This window comes from Enhydra lutris, unplaced genomic scaffold (genome assembly GCF_002288905.1).
Source record: "Enhydra lutris kenyoni isolate GAN:26980312 unplaced genomic scaffold, ASM228890v2 scaffoldscaffold12, whole genome shotgun sequence".
Taxonomy (NCBI): Eukaryota; Metazoa; Chordata; class Mammalia; order Carnivora; family Mustelidae; genus Enhydra; species Enhydra lutris.
Genome location: NW_019154096.1, coordinates 27599703 through 27616866, shown reverse-complemented (window position 1 = coordinate 27616866; position 17164 = coordinate 27599703). Strand labels below are relative to the sequence as shown.

At 50.9% G+C, this 17164-nt stretch overlaps 1 protein-coding gene across 10 annotated transcripts in view; it reads left to right on the top strand.

Moving 5' to 3' along the window:
• LOC111145432 (calcium/calmodulin dependent protein kinase II gamma) overlaps nt 1-16720 on the top strand; it is a 53856-nt gene extending 37136 nt beyond the window's left edge. For 4 of the 10 annotated variants that reach the window (XM_022500318.1, XM_022500314.1, XM_022500313.1 and 1 more), the window contains 8 exons: nt 5757-5825; nt 6985-7029; nt 8606-8654; nt 9861-9974; nt 12034-12109; nt 12419-12513; nt 14000-14244; nt 14692-16720. In XM_022500318.1, coding sequence (XP_022356026.1) covers nt 5757-5825; nt 6985-7029; nt 8606-8654; nt 9861-9974; nt 12034-12109; nt 12419-12513; nt 14000-14232 — 681 coding nt within the window. In that variant the 3' untranslated portion in view covers nt 14233-14244; nt 14692-16720. The remainder of the gene's footprint in view (nt 1-5756; nt 5826-6984; nt 7030-8605; nt 8655-9860; nt 9975-12033; nt 12110-12418; nt 12514-13999; nt 14245-14691) is intronic. The other 6 variants (XM_022500321.1, XM_022500320.1, XM_022500322.1 and 3 more) reach the window with 3 other exon arrangements.
• Nucleotides 16721-17164: the final 444 nt, after the last annotated feature.

The following is a 17164-nucleotide window of genomic DNA, read 5'->3' as shown; positions in this document are numbered from 1 at the left end:
CCTCTAAAGCCCAGTAGACAAATGGTCAGAGAAGTTGCGCTGACAACCCAGAGAAAAGGAGGTAGAACTGGTTAACAAACGTGGAGGTTTAGCCTCACTAGTATCAGCGAAATGCAAGTTGAAATGAGCCTACATATTTTGACTCTTAAGTTTGGGATAGTAGAGTAAATTGCAATGGCCCTTTCGGAAACAGCCTGCGTGTCAAAAGCTGTAAAATTATTCCTGCTGGTTTTACCCTTTAATTTTACTTCTGGGAATTTCTCCCAAAGAAATAATTCAAGGTTGCACCTGGCTGGCTCAGTTGGAAGGGCATGCCACTCTTGATCTCGGGGTCGTGAGTTTGAGCCCCACACTGGGTGTAGAGATTAAAAAATAAATGAACTTTAGGAGAAAAAAGAAATAATTCAAAATATGGAAAAATTGAAAGCAGAAGGATGTTCAACATAACATTATCTCTAACTGAAAAAAATTGGAGACGATTTCAAAAGTCAATAAGATAAAGACTAAATAATTACAGGAAACCCATTTACTAGACCTTTACAGAGTTATTAATTTTTTCATGACTATATAATCATATGTTTTATATCAAGTGGACAAAATGGGATATAAAGCAGTATGTACACTGTCATCTAAATTTTGTTTAAGAAAACAATATGTTTGTCGAGTATATTCAGTATATATTATGTGGATAGATGAAACCCCATGAAGTGTTAATAGTAACTTCACTGGGTGATGGGAATTTGGGAAACTTTTATTTTATAAATTTTTCTGTGTTTTCTACCTTTTTTATGTAGACCATGCATTGCTTTGAGAACCAGAATAAAAATCAAAATACTATTTGTTTTAAAAGTAAGGCATCAACTTGGATATAGCTTATAATGGTATTTTTAAATTATGTAAGAAAAAAGACTAGCAAGAGAGGTAGGATTATGGATGGGTTTTATTTTTTCCCCTTCTTTGTTTTCCAAGTTGCTCTTAATGCGGCTGCAGAACCTCTTAGAATGGGGAATGTGTATATAACAATGAATGGCATGGTTGGACGGAAGTGCTACAAAAGGTAGTGGGGGACGACAAAGCAAGATGTGTGCGGTTCAACTTTTCTGGACTCTCTTGAAGGTCAAGGTGATGACCCGTGTGTATGAGGGAGGCCTGTGAGTTTGCTCAGAAGATGCTGACCTGTGAGCAGCCTGGGTCTTTTAGAGACCACACCTTGCTTTCCCAGCATCTCCCTTCCCAGTTCCTGGTGCTTAAGGTCTGTAGGAAAGTTTCCTCCTAGCTGTCCGAAAGCTTTCACAAGATGCTGGAACATTAGCCCTGGTTTGAGCATTGAGTCCACTTTGTGCTCTCGAGTGTAAGGACTCCAGGTTCTGATTCGGTTTCTCTGAGAGTGGATACAGGGACCCAGGGTCTGTAGAAGAATGACAGCCACTTGCGAGGACAAGACTGGAGGGGCCACAGACTCTCAGATCCTGAGAGGCCCCTAGCTGAGGACAGTTAGTGCATTTCGCTCGTCCCAGGCCAGAATGGCCATCCAGTCTTTAAAAAAGTAATAAAGGAAGAAAAGAAAAGAAAAAAACAAACAGAAAAAGGGATATAGCCATTTCCTTAAGTACTGTTTGAATATTTGTTTAAGTGTGGAAAGTAGGTTTGAATCCTTTTCTGGCTTCCAATTTTAAATAAATATTTAATTTGTAAATAAAAGTGAGATGTGGTTCTTTATAAATGATCTGGTATTTAAACAGTGCTGCAGTGTGCTGCTTGAGAGGGGCTCAGCTGCGCATGGCTGAGGACAAAGCCCTGAGAAGATGGAGAGAGGAACTGACAGAAGTCTACTAACCCAGTAGAAACCAACCCTTGACTAGAAAAGGATTGTCTTGGGTTTTCATGCAGGACAGTTGAGGAAAAAGAGAGCCCGCTACAGTTGGGACTCTCCTCCCCATGAGATGAAGCAGAAATTTTTTTAAAGTGTTTGGCTGCCTACACAGGCCTTTCGCAGCAAGCGCCTGGAAATCACCAGGACCAAGGGTGGGCCTGGTCTGTGCTCCCAGAGTTTTCACTCCATTGATCCTGGGCAAGTTAGAGATCTGTGTTCTGGTTTAGCCTGAGGGAAGACCAGAGCCAGCAAACCCAGTTCAACTCAGCAGAAGTTTGTTGATCGTGTGCTTCCTTTAAGGGATTTTGCTAGACACCAAGGAGATGACAGAGGTGGACATTCCCTCACACTGTAAACACTCTAGTTGGATAAAAGGATAAGTATGAAGGTAAAGCAACTTCCTCTTTTTGAGGAATAACTGGAAATAAAATCCCACATTGGGCATAAACAAAAGGCTAATGCAAAAGAAGCCCAATTCAGGGGCTGGCTGGCTCAGTCAGTAGAGCCTGCGACTCTTGATCTCAGGGTCACGGGTTCCAGCCCCATGTTGGGCATAGAATTTACTTTAAAAGAAAGAAGGAGCAGCCCAATTATTTTTAGGCTTCCTTTTTCTTTAGATATAATTTTAAATTCTTTTAAATACTTCTAGTCCTCTTCTTTTGAATTAAATATTGTCCTGAAAATGTCCTCTAAAGTAGGATGTCAGCCTCTGGAGGAACGAAACATTTATCTGACACGTTCACTGTGCCTACAACAGTAGTCAGACAACAGATAGACAGGTTCCAAGGGGACTTCTGTCTCCCAGCAAGCTAATTATAAACTTCTTAAGTGCCTTTCACCTTTTAGACAGTCTTCTGAGATGTATTTTCAGTGTTCCATGTGGTCTTTATTTTTATGCTCTTGTTTCACATCTGAACCTAACGTCCGTGAGCAGCTGGCCAAGACTGAGAAATCACTCCTTTCAGCATCCCTGCCTGGTTTCCGTCTTGACGTCTTTGTGATCACTCCACTTTTAGTCACCAGGACTCCTGTTCCCTGTGTCCTGCTAGTTGCAGAATGTAGTGAGATACTGAAATCTTCTGGATAAGCGCGGCCATACTGACAAAGGGATGCCCCCGACTCACCGTTTATCAGATGATTTTCCAAAGCGCACCGTCTTTATCTGAAAAGCAGTATAGGGATGCAGCAAAAAAGGTCTCGGTTCAGGAGCCCAGGGTTTCCAAAGTCGAGGATGGCCTCGAATGGCTTTTTACTATTTACCTGGTAGATGCTCAGCCGAATTTCAGGCAGACCTAGTAATGAGAGAAAATAAAACACCTTACAGGGAGCCAGCCTTAGAAGCTCAAACTTATAACTTTGCAGCCAAATGTTACCTTTATAAACTCGTGACTTCACCTTCACAAAGCTTTCTATGAGCAAGGCCAAGAACCTTAGAATATACTCAGTCCATGTCTGTGAGCCTGACGGCAAAGGGCCCAGAGGCATGTGTGTGCCTGGTGGGCTAGGTGCTGTGTGAATCCTTCTGGTGCTGGGCTCCAGGTCCCCTTCTTCCACTCTTTTCTCCGGACGCAGAGCCCACGCTGGTGCACTAACCTGCAGCATCTCTGTGCTTCTCTTCTTACCTCCTCTTTCCCCTTCTCTTTCCCTTTCGCTGTGGTGTGTCCAGAAAAGGAAGTCGAGTTCCAGCGTGCACCTAATGGTGAGCCTTGCCTGCCCACCCATCTGCCTAGTCCATGCTGCCTGTGCCCGCCTGCCGCCACGCAACCCCATTCCGCCATGTGCGTGTGCTCCACTCATCCTCACTGCATGTCTGTGCTATGCGGGCAAGCGCGGCCTGTCCTGACAGGTGGGGGCCGTGGCCCAAGGTCTCCTGGTGGCCTAGCCAGTGGGCATCGGAGTGCGCGCTGTGGCACCCCCTCCCTCGCCAACCCCCCGCAACCTGAGTTTGGATTGCCTCCAGCAGCCCAGGGCAGGAAGTGAAGCTAGCAGGGACTCCGGGCCAGGTGGCAGTCCCAGGGAGAGACCCTTGCTCACTGTTGCTCAGGAAGAGAGGCCCTGCTCACTGGGCACTTCCCACACACTGGCATCTGGTGGCTATCTGTCTGGTGGGCAGAGGAGCTGGTCGCAGGCTCACAGCCCCAAGCCTCCCTCTCCAGGCCTGTGCCTCTGGGCAAGTGCCTGTGAACAGGCCACTCTCAATGTTTCATCCATCCCACCCACCCCTGGGGGTGGGGGACAGCTGAAAGACTAGAGAGGACGCATCTTCTTTCATATGGAACACAGGCCACCAAAGGGAGCGTAGCAGCCTGAATCATTATGAAACTGAGCTTTAAAGTCAGAGGTGGGGCCACATGAGTGACATCTCCACCCTCTGCGGATATGGCAGTTTCAAGGGTGCCCTGGAGTCCTCACCCCCAGCCAGGGTCCCTTTCTCATCTGGGCTTTGCAGGCAGGACAGCCTTATCCAGTCAGGCCAAACAGGTCGGACTTAGTAGCTGAGCGAGAACAGCTCTGCTCCTTCTGGGGTGGAAATGAAAGAGAGCAGAGGTCATGGGAGTTCAGACCCACATCCTGACTCTTCCTGGGACCCCTCTTCTTCAGCCTGCAGGGTTCAGTGGGGATCTGGTGGCATTTGGTCCCTGGCTTAAGGTTCCATGCTAGCCCTGGGTTTGGGACATCTCCGCCATTGACCACAACCTAGGATTGGATGCCTTCAGGTCTGGTCCAAAGAGCCATAAAAAGAAGCCTCCAAGCAAGAAGAAATAAGACAGTCTGGATAGCTTTCCGTGTGTGTCCTCGAAGAGAAGCAGCACATCCTACCTGCCAGGGTGTCATTTGTGCCCGGCTGAGAGATGGTAGCTACATGTTTGTCTCTCTGTCTTCTGAAGAACTTGCAGGCGTCAGGCTGTTCCTTGGTGGCCACTGGTTCCACTGGGACTCCCAGTGAGACCCAGTACATTGGTGAGGGCATACGTAAGAGGTTCCCTGCCCTGGAGATCAGTCTCCTTCCTTCCTTACCATCCTTCCCACACCCTACCTTGCTGTGCCACTCAGCGTCACGTTTCAAAAGGCAAGAGATGTCCCAAGATACCCTGGTGGTCTGCTGCTGTTAGGAATGTTGGCCCACTGGGCAGCCTACTCTCCCAGGGGCTGGGTTCTGGGACTGCGGCCACAGCCACCCCCAGCCCTGGATTCACCTGCCCCTCCTTGGAGCTCTACCCTCACCCCCAGTTGTGTAAGTTCATGATTTATCAGGCAGAAAGGCCAACAGCACAGCCCTGTGTCTGCTCCCTGGCATCACTGGGTGCATTCCATATCCAAAGTCACATTCTTCCGTTTCCTCTCTCGATGCCATCTTCTAGGCAAGGTTTTCCTTCTCTTCATGTTCCTCCTCTTTTCATATCAGGCTTCAGGCGGGTGTCTTAAGGGAAAGGAAAGGCAGGTGGCAGGTTGAAAGGGCAGCGGGAGCCTACCCATGGATAGGGGACCCAGAGTGTCTGCATTTTGTTCGGCTTCCTTACAAACTGCCCTTCTTTTTCCCTGTGAAGTGAGAAGATCCTGAAGTTCTTTGGGTAAAACATGATTGTGCAATGACATGGCATCTGGCATAAGCAAAGATTTCTGGAAACATGCTTTGAAACAAGTCTTTGGCCCAGTCCCACCTTAAGGATGCCTCCAGAGTTAGGTCTCTGGGCCCCTCCAAATACTCCCATCCTCCAGTGGATCATCTCTCCAACCATTGCTCCCATCCACACAGTATTACAGAGGCCAGCTCAGTCCTAGCTCCTCCGGGCCAGGCCGGGGGGCAAGGGAGGTCTGGGAGTCGAACCTGAGCAGTTTTGGCGACTCTAGAGGAACTAAACCATCTGTTTTCTTGTCTCAGCCACAGAGCAACAACAAAAACAGTCTCGTAAGCCCAGCCCAAGAGCCCGCGCCCTTGCAGACGGCCATGGTACCTCCTGACTCCGGCTTCTCCGCCCCTGCCCCTGGCTGCCTCCCGCTCCTTCTCCCTTCCTCTTCTTGCCCTCCCTCCCAGGCCTCCTTGGCCTTGACCTTCTCATCCCTGTAGAGCAGGCTGCTTTGTGTCCTGCCCTGTGGGCCCCTTCCCCCTCATTGTCCCATGTGCCATGCTCCTTCCTGCACCTCGGAACTACCGCTCCTGCTCCTTCTGCTGTGGAGGGTGGGGAAGAGGGGTCAGGGCTCTCAGCTAAACCTCTTAGCCCCAGGCTGGGCCCCCTTGGGTCTGCTGTGGGGGCCGGGAAGGTGAGTGGCTTATAAAAGAAGAGGGTAGGAGCTTTCTTGGGACCTGTCGTTCATTTCCTGGAGGCCTCCTTGTAAAACCTGCCTCACCCTCTACTTCGCAAAGCTACGAGCAGGAAGGAGGACTGGGGTCCCCCACCTCTGGATGGTGCTGAGGTCTCTAAGATCCTGGAGAGCCCCATGCTGGGGGCACCATGTGCTCCCAGAGCTCTTTCTGCTGGTAGTGACTAATGAGAGAGTTGGCAGGGGGGATGCCTGGGAGAGAAGGAGGGGTAATTGTGCCTGCTGCTCCTACTGCCTGCAGCCCTGGACCCTTGCACTGCCTCGGGGCACATCAGGGACAGGAAGTCTGGGGAACACAAAAGATGGTAAAGCAGGCAGTTCCCTGGCTCAGCTTGCTGAGGGGGCGTTCTGGGTCTTTCTGGGAGACTTTAGTCTGGTCTGTGTCCCTACCTCCTACACACCCCTTGGTGAATGCTGTTGGCAGGGCCTGGCCTGTGCCCTCAGCCCCATGGCTCCTCCAGCATACTTGTTCCATGGGGAAAGAACCCTCAGATCCAGCAGGAATCACGGACAGAGGCTCTTGTCCTCTCCTCTTTTCTGGTACCTGCTCTTGCTAAGTTCCAGCCCTGTCCTTCTTACTCAGCCAGTACTGTCCCCTAAATCTGAGGCTTCCTAGCTGCCTGGGACTCAGATGAGCCGGGATATTTTGTCTTATAGGAATAGCTGGTGGGCAGGCCTCAGTGGTCATCATAGAGTCTATGAGGGACTGGGCTACGGATGGGGTCCCTCAGGAAAGAGCCAAAGGTCTGTCCCCAGGTCAGGAGGATAATTTTCATCTTCTCTCACAGGAGCCACAGACCACCGTGGTACACAATGCTACAGATGGGATCAAGGTGAGTGGCTCATGAGCTGGTCTCCTGCTTTACGGATCAGCAGGAAACAGGTGGACTGGGTCCCAGGGTCTAGGGTCCTGCAGATGGCAGCCTGCAGGCCGCGCCTTGAGGCCAAAGTGTGTGCGGAGTCTAGGCTGGGGATAGCTTATACCTGTTTGTCACTCTGTTCCCTGGAAGGGCATTATACTTTACGCCCTCTAGTCACACAGGCGGGGGTTTGAATCCCGGGCCACTGAGTCAGCCACTATAGCACTCTGCACCTCAATTTCCTTATCTGTAAATGAAGGATAATAACAGTGGAGTCTCCCTCCAGGCTTAAATGATAGCAAACAGCTAGAAAAACAGAGACAAGAATATAATCAGACCCTAGAGCATCCTCCATTGCCTCGCCCTATTATGCCCTCAATACCCTTGTTGTCTACTTGGCACCCCCTTAGTAAATATTTATTGAGCCCCAGACCATCCATGGGTCTGGTTTGCAGAGGTGACACAAGACAAAAATCTCTCTCCACAGGTGTAGGGGAGGCAGATAATAAACCCCATACCAAATAAGTCAGATAAAATCCAGTAGTGGTAAGTGTTACAAAGAAAATGACACAGAGAAAAGAGAGGGGGTGAGCAGTGCTTTTCTTTAAGTGGTCAGGGAAGGACCTCCCTCAGGAGGCAAGTCTTTGAGCTAAAAACTAAACGGTGGGAAGGAGACAGCCAGGCAGACTCTGGGGCAGAGTGCCCTAGACAGGAGAGCTGTAAGTGCAGGGCTTAGCCTATACGCAGAACAGAGGAAATGAAACAGAGCCTACAGCGTAGGGCCGGGGGAGAGCGACAGGAGTGGGAGACGCTGGAGAAGTAGGCAGGCGTGCTACATAGCACCACATGGCCGGATGCATCTTCTTCCAGCAGCAAGGAGAAGCTATCCCAATGTTCTTTGCCGGGGAGTAATAGTCAGTCTAATTGACACTTTGGAAAGCCCCTCCAGCCATGTTGTGGGCAGGAACTTTAGGGAGGAGGCAGGCATGGGTGCAGGGGTACTGGGAAGCAATTGTAGTCTGGGTGCCAGACACTGGTCACTTGGACTCAGCGTGTAGCTGTGCGTTTGAAGAGAAGACGTAGGGGTGCCTGGCTGGCTCAGTGGATAGAGCGTGTGAATCTCCAGCACAGGGTGGTGCATTTGAGGCCCACATTGGATATAGAGATTGCTTCAACATAAAATCTTTGAAAAAAAAAAAAATGAAGAGAAGAGGTAGGAGACAGGAGGTAGGACTGACAGAGCTGAATTTAGATTGTATGATTAAGATATAAGGGAAAGAAAACCAAGATTCAACCTAGAATCAAACCTAGAAGAGGACTCTAACTTTTAACAACAGGATAGATAGTGTCATTTACTGAGTTGGGGAAGACTAGGGAGGGAGTTTAGGAATCCAGGGTTCTGTAAAAAAAGTCAGATGGCAGGGGTGAAAATCAAACCTTCTCTGATTCTTCCTTGCATCTCCTGCAGGAGTACACTCTACTTTTGTTCTGTTTGGTTCCTCCGGTGTAGGGCCTGAGTGTATAGAATCATATTCTTTTTGGCCTACAGGGCTCCACGGAGAGCTGCAACACCACCACAGAAGATGAAGACCTCAAAGGTAGGTGCTGGCCCTTGGTGGGGAAGGGACCCTAGCAGTGTCCCAGGTACCTTGGCTCCAATGGGCACCTGTCTTGTCTGTACCCAGAACTGAGAATTGACTCCTTCTACTCCAGGAGAGGGCTTTGGCATAAAAGCTCCTTCCCATGGGCTAAGATGTGAGGTCCCTGGCTGGCCTGGTTGGGTTGGGCAAGAGGCTTCTCTTCTTTAACCCCCAAGTCTAGAATAGCTAAGCTAGAGCTTTACCTGAGGCTTTCCGGGGCCAGGGCTCAGAGAACTGTCCCTGTTGCCAATAGTGATGTGACATCCCAGTACAGGAACGTCCGGAGTCCCTGCAGAAGTAGCCCACAAATACAGTAAGTCATTAGGAGGGTGACCCACCATCCCGATTTCCCTAGGACTGAGGCGATTCCCAGGATGTGGAACTTTCACTTTTAAAACTGGAACAGTCCTGGGTACACTGGGATCAGCGACTCTCATCACAAAGTCTTGGCATGAGTGGTGGAGTCAGAACCACATTTGGCCATGTCCTGATGGTCCCGTGAGGACCACCAGCCTAAGTGTGGACCTGGCCAGAGGGCCAGGGGGTGTGGGAGGGCGTGGCAGACCAGACCACAGGGAATCTCAGCTCTGCTGTTCGGTTTGGCCTCCTGGAATCGCTGCCTTTGCCAGCAGTAAGTGACCCGAGGCCAGGCTCACAGAACAGATGGAGAAATGCAGAAGGACAGAGCTGAGAGCACACCCAGGGGCAGTAGAGGGCCACTAAACCGTTGGGAACCAAAAAATAGAAAGCATAAACATATAAGGTAGTGAAGAACAGTACCTCTAGGGCTGCTGGGAATTGGGCCAGAGCAGTTCAGTTCTGGGGGTGCTGTGGAGTAAGTGGCTCCTTCTTGGCTCTTGATTTTGTAGCCTAGCCCCCTACATCTTCCCTGGGAGCAGGGGTCCTTATAACAGGCTATTTGAAGGCTCCTCTGGGAGCCGCAAGCCCAAGTCTGTGTACCTTCCTGGGGCTGTCAGCTGGGAGGCCTCTCTGGCAGGGGCGGCAGCGTGGGATGTGGTCCAGTGTCCACAGCAGCCCGAGGCGTTGCCTTGCCCCGGCTCTGCAGTGCCACGGGCTTGGGTCCTGTCTGGCTTGCTCGCTCACCTGCCTTGTTCTGTTTGTTTTGGCTGCTCTGCCTTGCCCTGCCCTGCCCTGGCTGGCTAGCTGCCCCGCTCCGCACTGGGAATGGCAGCTCGGTGCCTGAAGGACGGAGCTCCCGGGACAGAACAGCCCCCTCTGCAGGCATGCAGCCCCAGCCTTCTCTCTGCTCCTCAGCCAGTAAGTGTGAGGGAGGCACAATCTGGCTTCTGTCTCCCTGGCTCATCCTGAAGCCCCTCAGGGATTCCCCCACCCCCCCACCCCGAGCTGTCAGCCCAACCCAGCTGTCTTAGTAAGCTTGGGGAGCTCAGCCTCTGCTGGGTGGGGGAGCTGATTGGAGGTGCTGTTAATAGCAGGCAGGGGCCTCTGAAACCAGGGCCCAAAGACATAAAGAAGAGGGGGTGGAAGAACAGGGCATGGTGGGAAGGAACAGGAAGCCCCTGGGATGTTCAGTGGGCCTCGCCTCAGCAATGAGCCAGGAAGAAAGGCTGAGTCAGAAATCAGGTCAAAGGTGGTGGGAGCGGGGGTGGTGATGAAATTGCTGTAGCCAAGAACCATGTTGGGATGTGGTGTTGCCTGAGGCTCAGCATATCATATTAAGAGTGTGAGGCTTGGGGTGAGACAGACCCCAGTTTAAATCCCATCTACGCTACCTTTGGAAATGTGTGAAGTAGCTTACACCTCCCAGAGCCTCGGCCTCCTTATCTATGAAGTGGGAGTCAAATAGCACCTACCTCAGAGCACTGTCATGAAAAATAAATGAGATAGTAGAATGTCTTGATACGATGACTTGCTGGGTTAACGGTAGCTCATATTTATATTTTAAGTTGTGTCTATGTAGAGAATGCCTTTGTCTGCTTCTTTTCCTTCTACCATCTATCCTTTTAGAGTTAATGAACACAATCCTCTTCACCCATAGGGCCCCAGTCAGGTCCTGCAAATGGGTTTGGTGGGGTTGGAGAGGGTGTGTATGTGTGTGTATCTATGTGTGTGTGTGTGTGTGTGTGTGTGTGTGTGTGTGTGTACACACTTACCTGCTTGCCTCTGGGAAGTCGATAGAGCTCGTTTGTTCCCCTAACATGCTGCTTACTCCCCGGAGCTGTCTCCCTGACAGTGCTGGTGGCTGTGGGGCCCCCACCTGGCTGTGTTTTTGGCTGCACTGCCCTCTCCCAGCTGTGCCTCTTGGCTGTGCTATCCTAATGCTCACATTTGTCTCGCAGCCTCTCGCTCTTATGAGGAGAGGCTTGTGGCCTGGTCCAGCCCGGGGCTCTGGTCAGGGTTAGCCTGAGCTCAGTCTTGAGCCCTCACTTACCCTAGCGGTGCCCCTGCTGATAGTGGTGCTCCCTGTCAGGATACAGCCAGCAGCAGTCCCTTGGCTTTGGATGGGCTGGGGGTGGGGGGCTCTGAGGCCACCAGTCTGCCTGCCTATCATTCTGAACCTTGTCTTTGTTTTCTTGAGGGACACATCCTGGCATGAGAGCTGGTGTGAGATTTAGAGCTTTCCCAAGGCTCGTCCAGGGTAAATGGAGCCATCTCCTCAGCGGGAAGCTCCACTTTAAAAAAGTGTTTATAGTTCCAAGATCCCTTATCCGAGAAAAGCCCTGTGGAGGAGATGAGCAGGGTGAAGAGAATTAAGCTTCCATCCTGGGGCTCTGTTCATCCTTTTAGCGCCCTTATCCCTGGCTAGATTCTGCTCTCAGGCTGGCTGCTGCCCAGGGCTAGGTTCTGGACCACTGAGTGAGGGCTGGGGCTGGTGTGGTGGTGCTGGTAATTGAGACCTGACTGAGCCCCTTCAGGTGAGAGAAGTAAACAGGTAGTGGAAACAGCCATCTTGGGAGATGCTTCTTTGAGAGGCTGAACGTGCTGGGGATGGGATACATGGACTCTGGGCAGAGTATTAATGATGGCCAGATTCCTCAACTGTAAAAGATAAGAATGTTTTCTGCATCCTGGTTGTTGATGGAGAGGGAGACAAAGGCTAGAAAACCATACCTAATGGGTAGGCTTCAGGAGGAGGGGGCTGTTAACTCTGTAGACAACAGAGAAGGAATGAAGAGAAAAGTGGGCTCACTCTTCCTGCGGAGGGACTTAGTGTTCAAGACAGGGAAGAGGGATGTCTTTGTCACAGAGATCACAGGGGATTCTCTGAAGGATTGGGGAGGGCTCTCTGTCACTTGGGAGCTCCCCAGTCCCAGGCAGGTAAATTGCTGGATTTCCCCCCCCCCCCCGCCCCGCCCAGTGCGAAAACAGGAGATCATTAAGATCACGGAACAACTGATTGAGGCCATCAACAATGGGGACTTTGAAGCCTACACGTGAGTAGAGACCCGTTTCCTTGTGACCTAAATTTTCTCTTGAGGCCTCCTCTCCTCCCCAAAATCAACTTGGACCCTGGGAAAAGAGAAAGCCGGGCCTTGGGCACAGTGCCTGAATTAAACACCCGGCCCTTGGGCTGGGGTCTCTCCCGGGCAGATACCCTGTGATAGTACTCCGCACCCCCTAAGGTCTTAGCCATCTTGTCAGGCCTAGCCCACAGCTAACCTGCTGCAGGACAGATGCCACTGACAAGAAAGAAACACAAGTCATCCCTGTAGGAGACTGACAGGCTGCTTTTCTTTCTGCAGGAAGATTTGCGATCCAGGCCTCACTTCCTTTGAGCCTGAGGCCCTTGGTAACCTCGTGGAGGGGATGGATTTCCATAAGTTTTACTTTGAGAATCGTGAGTGGGTTCGTGCTGCTGATATACTCCTGCCTGCCCCTTCACCCCCTTTGCCTCTGTCCCTGCTCACCTTCTCCTCTTCCCAGTTGCCCGCTTTTCCCTTATTTGACCTGCTTTGGCTGCACCCTGATCTATGCGTTTGCCTCCTTGTACCCTGAGGATGGTCTTAAACTGACATCTTTGAAGGACCTGCTCCAGAGCCCCACGTGCGCCTTCATCCTGCAGCAGCTTTGTGGCAACACTGGTTTCACAATCAGGGTCTCTGTTCCTTTAAGCCTCACCTCTTTCCATGAACACTGGAAACCACTGAGATCAGGTTGACATGATGTCAGCAAGTAATAACGAAAGCTCTCTATCTACAGGTTTCACAGTAGAGGAAAGTAAAACCAGGATAAGGATGTACAAGCAAGTAGCAGGGCACTGTAGGTGATCTGTGAGATCAGAAGTTGTGGCTTGGGTCCCTCCTGAATATGGAGGGAGACAGTCCTGCCTAAGGGGCTGTGCACTCTGGACAGTTCGTGGAAGTCCCAGGGGAGAAGATGAATCACCACCTCTTCCTATCTTTCTCTCCACTCTCTAGCACCCTCCTCCTCCCTGTTTTTTTTTTTTTTTTTTTCTTTTCTTTCCTGCTTTATCCTAGGCCTTCCCCATCCTGCCCCAAGTTTTATTTTGTCACTGTTTTCTCTACTAACTACCATCCTCTCCCTGTCTCAGCTGCAAATGTAAGCCTTTGACTATCTAAGTAATTCTGTTAGCCAGAAGCAGTTTCAGAGTTTATAGAAGCCCTAGAGTGGGTCTCAGGTAGCCCCTATCCAACATCTGAAATGAATTAAAATGTGAATCTCATTTAAACCAATTCAATCTGCCGTGTTTGCTGATAATGGCAATACAACTTCTTTTGGCTTTCCCCCAGAAGAACCTGGGAACCCTGGGAACATCCTGAGCTTGGTGCTTTGGTGATTCTGTTTTAACTTCAGACATTTTTTTTTTTTTTCTAAATCACAAATGCACTTTGAAATCTTAAGCTCTGGATTTTGCTCTGCAGCCAGTTAGGGACAAGCCAACCCTTATGAAATCTAAACATCAGCCTGGAAGAGTGGAAAGATCTTAGGCTTTAGTTAAGAGTCAGCTGGTCCTGAGTTCAAATGTTGTGTGATTTGAGCAAATTACTTAACCTCCTTGAGCCTGTTTCATTATCTTATAATAAATACTGACCAAGAAATATAGCTTATGTATGTAAAAATCCCCAGCACAATGTCTGATTAAAGTAGCAGTTGCTATTATCATCGTTCTCCACCTCTTTCTTCCTTTTGGACAACTGAGACTAATGTTCTGGGATTTCCTGGCCTCTGGTGTGTGGGGGACTTAGAGACTCCCAGAATGGTTGCTGGAGAGAGGGTGAGACCCAGAAGCGCAGGCTGGGAGGGAAATCAGTGCCCAGGCCTGACGCCCTCCTGCCTCCCACACTCTGCCTTGCCCCCTGCAGTTCTGTCCAAGAACAGCAAGCCCATCCACACCACCATCCTGAACCCGCACGTCCACGTGATCGGGGAGGACGCAGCTTGCATCGCCTACATCCGCCTCACCCAGTACATCGATGGGCAGGGTCGGCCTCGCACCAGCCAGTCGGAGGAGACCCGGGTCTGGCACCGCCGGGATGGCAAGTGGCTCAATGTCCACTATCACTGCTCAGGAGCCCCTGCTGCACCGCTGCAGTGAGCTCAGCCACAGGTGCACCTGGTAGGGGGGCGAGGAAGGGGACAGATGGGATCAGAGAAGGAAGAGGAGGTTGAAAAGTGGCACTGGGGGAGGAGACGTGGACCGTCCCAGGGGAGTGGCAGAGGCCGTCAGACAGACTTAGGTTTGGCTCCAGAACTCCGAGTTGAGTGACTTTGGGCAGGTGATTTCCCTACCCTAAGCCTCAGTTTCTTTAACTGTCAAAAAAGAGAGAGAGAAAGAGAGAGTGGTACCTACTTCATTGAGGATTAAATAAGATACTCCTAAGTGAAGCATTTGCTCAGCAAATGTGAAGCGATGTTATATTTGAATGCTAGCTTCTCCCCCATCCTCCACCTTCTCAGGCAGACTTGGCCACGTGTGTCGTGTGTTGAAGTCCCTGGAACTCATCTGTGTGCTTATTGTCCTTTGTTCTGTTACCACATCTGTCCTCTTTGACAGGGACATTAGGAGATCCCAGCCGGAGGTCAAACCTTCGCAGCCAGTGGCTCTGGAGGGCCTGAGTGACAGCGGCAGTCCTGTTCGTTTGAGGTTTAAAACAATTAAATTACAAAGCGGCAGCAGCCAATGCACGCCCCTGCATGCAGCCCTCCCGCCCGCCCTTTGTGTCTGTCTCTGCTGTACCGAGGTGTTTTTTACATTTAAGGAAAAAAAAAAAGAAAAAAAGATTGTTTTTAAAAAAACAAAACAAAACGGAATCCATACCATGATGCGTTTTAAAACCCGATAGCCCTTGGGCTGGCAAGAAGGCAGGAGTTTGTGTGACACCCGTCCTGGCATGAGCAGCCGGCTCACCCGCCAGCCCTGAAGAGGTGAGCCCGGCCTCTGGCCTCCGTGGACCCAGGGGACCAGGCGAGAACTCTGACAGAGCTCTGGGGGCTGTGATGTGACTGCAGCCCCTGAGGTGGCCTGCCTGCCCCAGGTCTAGGAACGGACTTCTTCTGAACTTGCATAGCGCCTAGAATGAGGCTGATGAGAACATCGTGGCCATCAGACCTACCTGGGAGAGAACACAGAGCTCCCAGCCTGCTGTGGAGGCAGCTGAGAAGCAGTGACCTCGGGACTGAGGGCCTGGACGTTGCTGTACTGTTTCGTTTAGTGTAGAAGGGAAGAGAATCGGTGCTGAAGTGTGACCGCTGCAAACCAGATGAGAAACCTCGTGTTAGTCTGACATGTACTCACTTACTTACTCATCCATTTCTCTAGGATGCACAATGCACGTGGGCCCTGATACTGAGGCCCCATACCTGCAGCTGGGAAGAGGGAGGGGTTGCTGCTTTGCTTTGTGTTTGTTTTCTTATAACTTAGCAAGGAGAGAGCCAGGCCCAGGGCAGGGCTCTCCTTGCTGCCTTTGGCGGTTCTGTTTCTGTGCTGATTTGGACCATCTTTGTCTTGCCTTTTCATGGTGGTGGTCCCCGTGCTGACCCTCATCTGGGCCTGGGCCCTCTGCCAAGTGCCCCTGTGGGATGGGAGGAGTGAGGCAGCGGGATTGAGTTGATGGTTGTTTCTATGCATTCAGGCTGCCCTCAGGACTGCCTCCCTTCTTACTCTTTCCTTGCTGCACGTCCATCTCTTTTCCTGTCTTTGAGACTGAACTGACTGCTCTAGCAAGAAGAGGTGTTCTCTTTAAAGAGGCTTCTCTACTGACCAACTGAAGTATATGACTTACTGCTGGACAATCTGCATGGGCATCACCCCCCCCCAACCTGCATGTATCCAAAAGAGGTGTCCAGAGCCAAGGCTCCTACATTCATTGTCCCTCTTTGTGCTCAAGGAGTTCCATTCCAGGAGAGAAAGATCTATACTCTAAACAGTTAGGAGAGAAGATAATGGAGGAGCAATTGGTCATGGCCTCGGTTTCCCCAAAACAACTGTGCAGACTTACCTGCACAAATATCTGCACTATTGGGGGAAAGGTGGGTAAACCCAGCTTCCTGGACTACGTGTAGGAGGCACAGGAACTGGGAGAAGAGGCAAAGCTACAGATTTACCTTGGAGCCAGCTGAGAAGAGAGCAGACTCACAGGTGCTGGTGCTTGGGTTTAGCCAGGCTCCTCTGAGCACCTCATGCATGCCTCAGCCCCTGGGCCCTAGCCCTTTCTTGCCCTGCAGCCTGCAGTACCAGCACGCAGACGCCTTCACCACAGGGTTTGGTTTTGCTGGCTTGAAGACAAACGGTCTTGGAGTTCATTAAGACCCATAGCTTCATATGGCTGCTCCAGCCCCACTTCTTAGCATTCTTACTCCTCTTCTGGGGCTAATGTCAGCATCTATAGATAATAGACTATTAAAAAAAAAAATCACCTTTTAAACAGGAAATGGAAGGCATTTGATGCAGAATTTTTGCATGATGACATAGAAATAATTTAAAAATAGTTAGTGTTTGTTCTGAATGTTGGTAGACCCTTCATAGCTTTGTTACAATGAAACCTTGAACTGAAGATATTTAATAAAATAACCTTTAAACAGTCCATTGTGTTACTGCTGTTGGAGGCTTATAGCCAAAGGCTTAAGAGTTTAGCAGCCTGGGTTACAAGGCTTCAGATGGAGAGATGGATGTAGCTTCTCCCACTCCCTTGGGGCCCATTTTTGAAGAAAACTTGCTCATAAACTCATCGACCACCAACCGGCCCACCGGGCTGCACAGATGAGTTTGGGGGTGGGGGTGGGGGAAAGCTGCGGGCCCTTCACTGGTGGGCCAGGGGTCTCGCCCCGCCCCCGGGCCCCGCCCGCGCCAAGGGCTGCCCCGCCCCCCGGCCCCTCAGTGGGTCGACTCGGCTCCCCCTCCGCCGGGCTGAGTGGACGAGCCCGCAGCCTGGGCCCGCCCCTGCCCGGGGAGTCGCGGCGCCCGACGCTCGCCAGACTGTGCCACCGGGCGGGGAGGAGGGGGTGCGCCTCTGCGGGCGGGGCGCGCA